The sequence below is a fragment of the Hoplias malabaricus genome, chromosome 1 (assembly GCF_029633855.1).
Source record: "Hoplias malabaricus isolate fHopMal1 chromosome 1, fHopMal1.hap1, whole genome shotgun sequence".
NCBI lineage: Eukaryota > Metazoa > Chordata > Actinopteri > Characiformes > Erythrinidae > Hoplias > Hoplias malabaricus.
This window is the reverse complement of record NC_089800.1, coordinates 77,150,764-77,163,604: the sequence shown is the minus strand read 5'-3', so window position 1 is coordinate 77,163,604 and position 12,841 is coordinate 77,150,764. Positions and strand designations below refer to the sequence as shown.

General features: G+C 37.5%; 1 protein-coding gene across 1 annotated transcript in view; it reads right to left on the bottom strand.

Moving 5' to 3' along the window:
• Positions 1 to 10,342, bottom strand: part of ltk (leukocyte receptor tyrosine kinase) — a 79,282-nt gene extending 68,940 nt beyond the window's left edge. The window contains exon 1 of the mRNA XM_066684115.1: positions 10,189 to 10,342. Within this exon, the coding sequence (XP_066540212.1) occupies positions 10,189 to 10,243 (55 nt within the window). The 5' untranslated portion in view covers positions 10,244 to 10,342. The remainder of the gene's footprint in view (positions 1 to 10,188) is intronic.
• Between the last annotated feature and the right edge of the window lie 2,499 nt (positions 10,343 to 12,841).

Here is a 12,841-nt window from a genome sequence, read left to right as displayed (position 1 = left end):
AACACACATGATCCATTGTGATAGGAGGGGAGATCAGTTTATATACTAGGCTGCAGTTCTGAGGACTCATTCATAACCAATGAATCCGGCTTTTGGAATTTCCAAAAATAATTAGGGTCACATAATTTAATTTTTCCCATAATTGGATGAAGCCAGTTTTGAGTTAGCTGTGGCCAAGAGAGGGATTTACAGGAACCATCTCCTGTACATTAAAAGGCTATTACACAGAGATAATCTGTCCTTGTAGTTGCAAGACACACATACAAACACACACACACACACACACATCCTGAATACAGTAAATTACCCAGACAAATCCACAGCACCAACTAATTAAGAATCATTGATTAAAAATGAATCATAAATCATCTAGGTATTCTTTACCACAAGGAATTTTATTGCTTATTCCTTAGTTATAAGCAACTGATAAGAACATGATATTCTGCTGCAGAAGATTAAAAAAGACTAATGAAGTGTTTACAAGGTTTAAAAGTATTTTGTAGAGAAAGACAGTACTGCAGCCACTTTCAAAGAATACTTCTAATATGTAATATTTAATAAGAATCATTTTATAAAACAGCATTATGTTTATATGGAGCTTACAGAAGTTATTTGAGCTTTTAGAAAGCAATGTCAAATGACTAGAAAAAGCCTATATACTTGAAATGTATTGAATTAAATTCATTTTAAAAGTTTAATTTAAATTATGTTAATTAAATGTAGTACATGGCATTGGTTAAAATTTTGCACAACTAAAATGGACTAGGATATTGTAGCCAAATAAAACTAGGCAGAGTGGAAAGTCCAAAAACCTTTATTTTTTTTAATCAGTGAAACCTGTGAACCACAGAAATGTGAGTAGAGGCAGGTCAGTTGTTTCACCAAAGGGAAGCATAATTTTTATGTGACAGTCCAATGTTTTTAAGGCAGTCTTACAGTCTCCAGAATATTCCAGTCTTGACCGTTCTTGTTTTTGAGGTTGTTGAAAGGCTGTTTTGAGTAACAACAGGCACACAAGTGCAGCTATGCCCCATTGTTTCTCTGATGGTTTCATTCAAGCTGCTGCCTTCTGCCATTCCACTCCAGAGCAATTATTTACCATATGTGAAAGAAAATGTGTTAAAGTAAAATACTCCAAGATTATATACAAAAATGTTTAAATTGTAATTACATTATTCCAAAACAGTAATTAAAAATGTTTACACTGTCGCTAAAGATTTTATCTAACATAAAAATGTGAATGTGATCCCAGTACTTTGTCTACTTATTATATTGTTGAGTAATTATGATGAAAGTATTCCAGCTTAAATCTAACATTTAATATATAATTTACGATGTCATTTCATATTCTGTAGTGTAGCTTTTCACCCCTCAGTCCGACTGATTTTGTATCATTTCAGTTTTTGTGTCTCAGGATAGACACAAGTTTTCAACTGGGATATTAAGGTTTTATATAACTGAACACAGTTATGATGTTATGTTTAGCCACAGCTAAATGACAGCCTGGTAATCTACATCAGACATCCCAAGTCTCCCAAAAGTTCCGGGAGTCACCAGCATATTATATGCAGCTCCCTGATGCCCACAAGTCAGATAAAATCTCCCAGAATCTAGAACGAGTGGCCAAGAGCGCACACAAATGTGCACGCAAGCTACATAGACTTTTTTCCCCTGATCGTGTGTGGGAAAGGGAGTGAGAGAAAGGGAGGTATGGTCAAGGTCTGTGTCCGGGGGTACCTCCCTGAAATAAGTTTTGCAACTCTGCTCCACAGTCAGTGTTCAAAAATAAAGCCAGATATTCTTGGAGATTTTGGTTATAAAAACATCTCAAACAATAGTATTTAATTTTTTTTATATTACAATATTAAATCTCAACGTTGGTAAGCTTCAGGTCACAGCCTCATGACTGGCCATATTCTGCATGTTTTTTTTTAGTTTTTTTTTGATAAAGGAACATTTCTAAATCCTTTAAAATACAGAGAAACTAACAAAAATGTCACTGACTCAGCAGTGACCTAATGTAACCTGTTATAACAGAAAGCGTACTGCAGTATGCTATCCTCTAGAGTCCCCATCAGATTAACTACCTCAGAGGCAATGTCATTCAGCATAGAGGAGCCCTCACTCGTTAAATCATTAATACGATTTTATACTTGCCATATAAAACAATTGGGGCGACCAAACGCTGTTTTTACATGATTCATGGTCCAAAATGGCTGACCTGTGAGTGATTTACAAAAAAATATGACATAGGGTTCATGAATAGGTACAGCTTCCTCTAAGCCTAATTAATGATAAAGATGATTCGTTGGTAAGCTTCAGTACAGCTTATTTCAAATATGTCAAGGAAGGACATGTTGTGATCATTTTTCTGTTTTTTTTTTCTAAAGTCAAAGCCCTTGACAGTTCCTGAACAGAAAGCCTAGATTACTTAAATCATTAGAACCAAGTCTCTTTATAAACAGCATAAAAGCCAACAGCTCAACATCACGAACGCATTTATAATAAATATTTCCATTTCCATTTTTTACACAGATGAATACAGGCCTTTTAAAAAGAGGAAACAGCACATTCATCATTCATTCATTCATTTTCTGTAACCGCTTATCCAATTCAGGGTCGCAGTGGGGAAACAGCACAAAAGGTACTACTAATGCTGAAGGATTTGTTCTCAAAAACAATTACCACCCCAACTCAAATTACAGGTAATGTACATAAGTTTTGCCACTTCAAGGTACGCAGTCACTGCTCCACAGCCAAATGCTGGGAAGATTTATACCACCTCCAGGTGATGCTTTGCATCAGGCATGGTGAGCATACACTCATGTTAAGTTAAAGACCTTTTCACACAGAGTCCAATATTTAAGGACGAAAGAACACACACAAAGTTCTGAAAACAAACGGTGTCTGTTATATTATACAGTATATTAACAATGCATTTCACACAGAGTCCAAAACCAACGAAATGCGACGCTGTGTGAACTGGAACCTGTTCTATTTTCGGTGTTTTACGGATGCCTTAAAATCAGATCGACCAATCAGAGCGCTGCTCTCATGACTGTAGACCAAACAACTGAGCAGGAAGACGGCGGCTAAACATCTCATCCTGTTAAAGAAAATATAATCCCTTTTATTGAGAGGGGCAACAAACAAAAGCAAAGCCCCCAGTGACCTCTGGAAACACTGCTGAACTCCCCGTGTTGTTCTGTAGACTGTGGTGAATTCCATGCGTGTTGTTTAGTTGCAGTGCTTAAAATAAAATTGTAAATTCATTATCTATCATACTCAATTAATCAGTTTCTGCTTTCTCTTCTAGTGTTTTCCTGTGATTTCAGGGTTTTTAGACAAAAAAACCTGTCTGACTTGGTGTGAAGTTTCCACTATGTTAAAATTGCATCTGTTTTTTTCACACGAAAACAATCATACTCCGTGTGATTAGGCTAAGCCTGTTGGCCTTGGTTAACCAAAGCCATATAAAGGGCTTTTTATAAACCCAAACATGTGAATGACCTGATTTAATGACCTGATGACCAATTGACATAATTTATTTTTGTAGCATTAAATCTTTACCAGACTTTGTACTATTTTTTATTAAATGTACGGTTTGAATGAATTGCACATTATTAAATTCTATTTTTTTTTATTTACATTTTGCAGTCTCCAAGCTTTCCTAGAAATGGGGTTTGTATATACAAATTTTATTTTAATATTCATTTACAGAACACATTCTGCACAATGCTGCTGTTGCACAGCTAGTAGATTCTAACTGCATTTCTTAGTGTGGTAGGTCATTTTTCTGTCTCCTTTGATTTATAGAGTCTTGTTCGCACCCTTCAGATTTTTGCTTACTTGTTTAAGAATAGATTACAAAGCCAGTTGTCGAGACCTCACCATCCGTTATCACTAATGATGCATGAACACACAAAACATAACTGATGACCTAATTATGCTAAGACTGCAGTTACATCAAAAAATATAAGACACTTGGGTTTCTGGAAAAGAAGATACACATGTCTCAGTATCTGTGTTTTCAGTCTATATTCTAAGATGTCCTTTGTCACAGTGTGCAATATATTAATATTGTGATATATTATCGAGATCGGTCAATATAGAAAAACATTTCTGACCACATTGCCCAGCTCTACACAGAAGTGGCACATGTGCACCAATGATCCATATGACAGGTACTGTGCGCCTAGCAGGGTCCAACAAATAAAGCCCTTAACAGACAGGGGGGTGATAGTATAGATTTTCCTAAGATAAAACAGACAAATGCTAAAACGGTCTGTGAATTTTGAATTGGCTCATTTTCTGATCAGTTGCGACCATAGGCAATTTTGATTAATAAGGGTCTGTCTGTTTAGATGCAGATCCTTCAGCACAAGTCAACTCCAGTCTGCTAAATGCCACTAGATAAACAAATCAGCATTTGACTTTGTCCACAATTGACTGCATACCACATGACAATCGAACAACACAAAGCAAAGGTTTGCCTGCATTTACATTCTCCCCTCTAAGCTGAGTGACCCATGCATTTTATTTTATGATAAAGGAAATTTTGATCATCACAATGTGGCTATTGTACCAGTATACAAACCGATCAGAACTGACAATACATCCTAAATGTAGATGTGTTTGTGAACTACAGAGTTCTCAATATTAATATAACTACAAAATGAACATTTGAGTGGAGCATAAATAGACCAATTCAACCAGCTTTTGCAGTAGCTTCTGAACCTTGCCTTATAATTGCCTTATTTCAATGCATGCCATTCATGTACCTGTTAGACTCTATATATTAAGGCCTCTTTATTTAATACTGGCTGCTAATTTATAAAAACAATAAATGTCCTTGGTTTTATCCTAGTTGTAGGTTTATACTGAGTGGAATTTGAGAGTGGTAGAGGGGGTGGGGTGGGGTGGGGGGTAGTATGTCTCACTCTGAAAAGTAATTCTGCTGAATTAGTTCTTTTGTTAGCACTTGTTTTATATACATTTTAATGCATGTATCTAGAATGTCACTGTGTTAGTCAGCTGCCATTTAACCTGCCATTTTGCCTTTGTTAGGTCTTTTCTCTCAGAGGCAAACATTATTACGCTAATGAATGCATTTATCACCAGCTCAATTTCATTTTCTCTCGTCACACTATGTATAAACTATGCCTTAACCCTTATTACATTATTATCACATCCATCCATTCCCAACCATTATGTTTCTTTTGTTTGTTTGTTTGTTTTTTGGGGTAAAAATAAGAGTCTGTCCATGCTCTCTCCTTCGTTTTCTTCAACAGAAACAGAGACCAGAGAAATCCGAGCTGTTACTGCCCCTTCACGCAAAGGCTTGACAAAATAACCATTGAGGGTAGCCTGGGTTTGGACACTCCAGATGAACACAGCGGTGGCCCGCTAAAAATAACTTAATTTTTAAAAATGACTGATGTACATTTTAGCCTGAAGGGAGTCGAAGGGAGGAATGTCTAGCTGAGCCTTTCCCAAATATATACAGCTGTGGTTCCAGCTATGCTATGGTATGACATTACTTGAAAAAAATCATACAAATGTACAGTATAGCACACAGCACTAACAATCTGACTAATTGGGTGACTACTGGGTTCAAGTCTTCGTTAGCACTGTTAGCCATGCTACTACATCTAAGTTATTGACAAATGCATTTTTCATTTTTAATCAGATTTGTCACTATGTTCAATGCTAGAGGGCTTTGAAAATATGAAAAATATAACTGTCCATGATAACTTGCTCTATGCTTCATATGCAGCAGACAATGGTTAGATCGAAAAACACTGAAGTGTTCCTTTAAATGTACAGTTCTCTATGCTAATGTTTTTCACCTTTTCATTTGTATGGCAAGTCATAATCTTCATGCAGACTAGCTTTGAAAATGTGGTTCAGATTCTTGAAAACATAAATAACCAATATTAACTTCATGATATTTCAAGTTTCTTAAAGTTCACCTATCACCATTATATACAGTAATCATCTAAAATTAAAGATGGAACACTAACATCCAAATCTATGAGAAATGAGCACAGAATTAAAAGGTAATGTTCTGTGCTTTGGCTTCACAGATATTTTCACCTGTAATTACATCCACTTGCACGCTCAGCGCAAACGTTGACTTTACTCTCCTAGAACATATGAGGAAACAGTACGGTCGGGTATGACATTCATATGTAATAAAAGAATTAACTTGTTGACAGAATTGTGGAAAGAGTCTATATGTAACCACATATGAATGATTAAAATTTTAATGCCACAAAAGCAAAGACTATACAGAGCTTGGAACATCTTGTCTTCAGATAAAAAAAGAAATAAAATAATTTGGGTAATTCTGTATTACACTACTCTTACTCTAAATATAAAATTACCACAAATACCACAACTAAATAATAACTAATAACTAATAACAACTAACAATAACAACTAACAATGCGGCACGGTGGCGCAGCAGGTAGTGTCGCAGTCACACAGCTCCAGGGGCCTGGAGGTTGTGGGTTCGATTCCCGCTCCGGGTGACTGTCTGTGAGGAGTTGGTGTGTTCTCCCCGTGTCCGCGTGGGTTTCCTCCGGGTGCTCCGGTTTCCTCCCACAGTCCAAAAACACACGTTGCAGGTGGATTGGCGAACCGAAAGTGTCCGTAGGTGTGAATGTGTATGTGTCTGTGTTGCCCTGTGAAGGACTGGCGTCCCCTCCAGGGTGTATTCCCGCCTTGCGCCCGATGATTCCAGGTAGGCTCTGGACCCCCCGCAACCCTAAATTGGATAAGCGGTTACAGATAATGGATGGATGGACAACTAACATTGAATCACTACACATTACCAACCTCTGGCAACAAGCAAAATGCTGGAAACAATCAGATTTAGAAGCACCTTTAAAACCAGCCTCTCAATTTGCAACTCTCTGAGTTGTCGATTTTAAATCAAGTCAATTGACAGCTTAATGGAAGCAGGCCAAATGTTCCACATTTATCTGTGCCATTTTGTTTGGTACTGTGCATCCAGACTGAAATAAAGACTAACATCTCTGCAAAGACCTTTTCTTCAGACTGTCTGCAACATATCATCACTTCTCAAGCTTAACGCTGAAAGGCTTTGTAGCAAAGAGTCATTTGATATGAATAGGGCCCAAACTATATTGGCATTTCTAGTGCTTTCCATCATCTCTGTGTTATTGTTGCCTCAGAATGACTGAAATCTAAAAGGCAAAAAGCACTGGATATCTTCATAAAAACTCTAACTGGATACAGAGAAGCAAAGACAGAAAAAGTTCAATAAAGAAGCCTCCAAGCCCAATTTAATAAAATTATATATTGACACAATACAGCAACAGGTTGTTCCATGGCCATGTGTTTGCAATCATGACTGATTTGACTGATTCAGTGCGTTATCCGTAACCGTATAATCTCCAACAGGCAGCAGCAGCAAGTAGCAGTCAGAGGCAGCTGCCAGTTGGTCTCTGACAGCCACCAGTCAATTAGTGACTGCTGCCAATCAGCCAGGGAAGTCGCCAATAAGTCACTGTTACTCCAGGAGTGCTAATATCCCTGGCCGAATGGCAGCAGACACTAATGGACTGGCTGCCATTCTGGCCAACTGGCAGGTGTCAGTAGCTGACTGGCAGCTGCTACTGACTGCTGCTTCCTGATCCCTGATCCCAATTAGAGATTGAACCCCCTCCAGACTCTAGACAACTCATATTTAGACTTTAGAAACTTGACACAAACTAACTTATTTTAAAAACAGATTCTATATTAAATCAAAGATTATTATGCTCAATGAGACTACAAAAAAATAGGTGTGTTTTAAACTTGGTGTTGTTCAGAGAAAATTGACAGTTTTCGTAATCACTGTAGACTTCTTAACAACATCTGGTGATCACACAACACCTCTGTCTCTACGGGTAATCTTCCTGTCTCTTCCTCAAACATCTTAGTAGGGATATCTCGCAATAGTATTTAAACGTAAGACATTCTCCTGAGTAACATCATCAGGTTTCATTTTTTCCCCCGTTCCAACATCAGGTTATTCAATTTCACTAAAAGCACAAGTTATTCCCAAACAAAGCAGAGAGGAACTATAAAATACACTGCAGAAGCAAGACCCTGATTGTCTTCATGCATTTTCTGTAGAGAAACTATCTCAGCAATTTGAAGAAAATGACTATTCTATACATGCTGAACCCTCAGATGTTGGACTTTACACTTATGCTTAAAGAGACATTTTGGGAGAGAGTTTGTATTGACAACATCACAAATAAGTAGATGAAAGCATTGCTTTCTGAGATGCAACCAATTCAACAAAGTAAAGAAAATTGATAAGAAGTGAACTGAAAACAGAATTTGCTCGTGGTGTTGGTGTTTCCCATATGTTATGTATTTATTTCAAGTTTTTATTTTTCACAATGGCATGCTATTTTTGTAAAAACTATTTGTTGTTTAAAAAATACTGAAAATTAAACTCTTGACCGTATAATCAAAATACCAAGCCTGTAAATGTGTATGGTAATGAAGCCTCCAAAATTACTGACTTGGACAAATCATTTTTAGTTCCCTAAAAAAACTTTTTGTGGATATTTTTTTTAATTAAGGCTAATCATTCTTCAGATTATTAAGTGTAAAGAACCAAGTTTTTAAAAATTCTGTACCATAATGAGGTTTTCCAAGAACTTTCCTAGCCACTAACTTTTTAAGAGCACAGGCCTCAGGCAAACATTATTTGATTATTTGGAAAAGCCACTGGGTGTGTAAAGTCATTAAATCGCAAGTATATTATTAAACAAGTTAAGTAAATAAAATGAAATAAAACAATGCAAGTGGCCTAATTACTTTAAATAGTTTGTGTTCTGAGACCATTAAACAAAAACTCTCTGTTAAACTAGAAGTTCATGCTCTCTCACTAATGTTTTATTGTTTTTAAACATTGGCACTGTAAAACCATTTCCCTTAGCATGAGGTCTGCTAACTGTTCTTGGCTAAAAATAAGTGCCAGAAATGACTAATACATAACACTGAATGAAAAACAAAACACATTTACAACCCTCTGGGTCTAGATTCAGAAACTCCACTGACATTATTCTTTATATTGACATAGAGATCTTTAAAATATGGCTCTAAAACTACCCTCTTTTAGTAAACAAACACTGAAAACTGGAACAATATTTTATGACTTATGCTTTTGGACTGGTCATTCAGTGAACATTTCAGACCTCCCGCTGTTCCGCCCTTCTCCAACTAGTCAGAAACAATGCTTCTGTGAGACACATGACATGAGACATTCTTACTGAAACTTCATATGAAACACAGGAGTAATATAGCATTCGGTTATTACCGTGATGTGTAATTTCTGTATTCCTTATTGCATGGATGGGTTTAAAAACTATAACTGCTGAATAAAATGAAATGACTGAATAGAGGATATTTTCAGAAGTACTAAATATGCAGTATATATATTTTTATGTGCAGTAGCATGAGCATTGTTTTCATACAGAAACCCAAAAAATTACCTACAATCCAACAGCTGCACGGTATGCTTCATAGTTTTCAAATATAATATTGCTATGAGAGCATGTGAACAGATTTCAAAAAGAAAATGCTGGAAGGAATTAGTAGCTTACTAGTAAGGATTCGTGCTATGTGATAAAACTGTATTCTATAGATTTATCTAATATTGTTAGACTACTTTAAGAAAGGATAAAAAATATAGTGTTGTGATGAAACTTCAGAAGTTAATGTGTGTCGCAGAACAGTGAATGAAATATATTACATTTATCGCAACCAAAGTAACCGTTATAAATTCAAATCTTACGGCGCGTGCACCATTCAAATAACAACCGTTCAGTTTTGCCAGGCGCTCGTTTAATAGATATTTAGCTAACATTTCAAAATGGCGTTCAGTTATGAGTTTTATTAACATGGAAATATTTTTATATCTCGAACAAAGGTGGTTTCAAGGCAATTTAGTCTTGCCATTTTTTTGTAGGTGGCGGTCACTCGCTACAAAGTAATTTATCGAAAACGTCGACTAATTGAAAGTAACCGCAGTGCCTGTTGGAACGAAATACTAATTACATCTCATGCTGTCAAAGATTAATCGAGTTTCATTAATTTTCTGGAATTGAAGTCTAAGAAAGTTTAAGTGTTTGTTCCTTTTTTAGCGGCTCGAACAAACCTCACCTGTAAAAAGGAGTAGCAGCAGTTGAACTGAAGTCAGTCCGGTCCAGTAATCCATCGCTCCTTAGGCACAGGACCGTGGGATTAAATCACAATGTCCACTTTTGTGGCAATGGGAGGCTTTAATGTAAAAAAAAAAACAAGAGGCTGCATGAAAATAAAGGTCAGCGCATCCACTTTGTCCAATTTCTGTCGGAGTTGTTTGCTCGTTTGTCACTGGGCTTCTCTGAGCTTCACAGAGTGCTGCTGATGCTGCAGCCAGAGAGCTCTGAATACACTCTCACTCTCTCTCTCTCTCTCTCTCTCTCTCTCTCTCTCTCACTCACACACACACACACACACACACATTGCCAGAAATATCAATCAGCGCACACGAACGTCACCTCAACGTCGTACTGGGAAACTCGGATCTATCAATGAGCCCCACCTTTCCGAGTTGGGGTCGAGCCAATAAAAACATCATGACAACATTTAGAAGTTATTTCCAAGTGGATTCGATGTAACTGCACCATCGTTCCGCGGATCTATGAATATGCAATTAGTCCCCACCTCCATCTCCACCAAGCTCTCCACTACTCCCCCTGCAGCTCAACAGCCCCTTCCCCACAAGTTGATGGGACCTGTTTTTAGTTGTATGACGTAAGCAATCTTGCTTGCATTAATCCTACTGTTTGGCACTGTCTTTGTAACACTGCCGTGTCTAAGAGGAAAAGCTCAGCCATGTCGTTGTTTATTTTACTATGATTCGTCTTGAGTACGTCTACTCCCTGACTACCCAAAAGAGTGTAGGTTTAGTATTGCTCAATAGCACACTGGAGGAAGACATTAATTCATAAATAAAAACAAGCAAAAAATAAGTAAAAGTAGCAATACATATACGCTTAAAGAAATACATTAATAATAAAAAAAAACACATTTATTTATATGGCTTTGTGTCACAAATGTATTAATTAATTTATTTATTATTATTATTATTATTATTGCATTTGCATAATTATTGAAAATTAGGCATCATTGTAAAATTGTAATATTTCAGGTCGTTTTGAACTAAACAAAGCTAGTCTGAGGCTCCTTATTTTGTAGCTAATATATCCACATGCTAATTGATAATTAAGTCATATTGTGCTTTACTGTGAGATATTTGCATTTCTTTGTCTAGCCTTTGTCTAATCTAAAATCATCAGTTTAAGAGAATATTTTCTATAGAGTCTATATGTTTGCTAGAATAAATATTTTAAAAAGTGGACACAAGAAGGGATCCCAGTATTTCATTCACCCAAGAACTGGGTTTGTTGCAAGAATGCTGTGACTATTTAGCCTCTGTTACACTAGAAAACATTGTAGGCAGTATTTATTTGACTGTCTGGCTAAAACTCAATTCATAAATTCCTGAATGTGACCACAGAAATTTTCCTGAACAGCATGCTTGATTTGGTTTGAATCAGCTTCTGGGGGCTGCTAAGATGATAATTATAAAACCTACTTTTGCAAACTTACAATTTTGGATCAGTTCTCAGGAAAACTGTGTGAAATGTTCAAAACCATCTCAGAGGAACTGCAGACACAGAAGAACATGTAAGTAAGACCTCTACTCAAAAAACCTTCTCTTGCTCCTTCTATAGTAGAGAACTACCGACCAGTCTCTGTCCTCCCCTTCCTGTCTAAAATCATTGAAAGAGATGTCTTTAAGCAGGCAACAAAATTCCTCTCCCAACATAACCTTCTTGATTCGAACCAATCCGGCTTCAAGAGCGGCCACTCGACAGACCTGCTTGACCTATCAGCAGCATTTGATACGGTTAACCACCACATCTTACTAAACAAACTTACTGACATGAGCTTCAAGAACAATGCACTCTCCTGGTTTGAGTCTTATCTCACTGAACAATCCTTCAATGTGTCATGGCTTGGACAAACATCAGCGCGACACCACCTCACCACAGGTGTACCCCAAGGCTCAGTGCTGGGTCCCCTCCTCTTTGCCTTGTACACCATCTCTCTAGGCCCAATCATATATTCGCACTGCTTCTCCTATCACTGCTATGCAGATGACACACAGCTCTATTTATCCTTTCCTCCAGGTGACACTTCAGTGGCAACTCGAATCTCTGACTGTCTCTCTGACATATCTACATGGATGAAGGAACATCACATCCAATTGAATTTATCCAAAACTGAACTACTGGTCCTCCCAGCCAAGCAAGCTATTCTCCACAACATCAGCATCAAGCTAGAGTCCCTATCAGTGGCTCCCACCAAGGTAGTAAGAAACCTGGGTGTCATGGTTGATGACCAGCTGACCTTCACAGATCACGTTACCGCTGTAGCTCGATCCTTGTTCAGACGTTAGTAATCTCCCATCTAGACTATTGCAATGCCCTCCTGACAGGTCGTCTGGCCTGTGCTGTAAGACCGCTACAAATGATCCAGAATTCTGCAGCACACCTGGTTTTCAACCAGCCTAAAAGAGCACATGTCACGCAGTTGAGCTGCATTGGCTACCCTTAGCTGCTCGCATCAAGTTTAAATCAATAATGATGGCCTTCAGAGTATTCACTGGCTCTGCTCCCATCTATCTCAATAGACTCTTAAAACCATACGTTAGCGCCCGCCCTCTCCGTTCCTCAAAGGAACGCCAACTAACGCGGCCAACCCC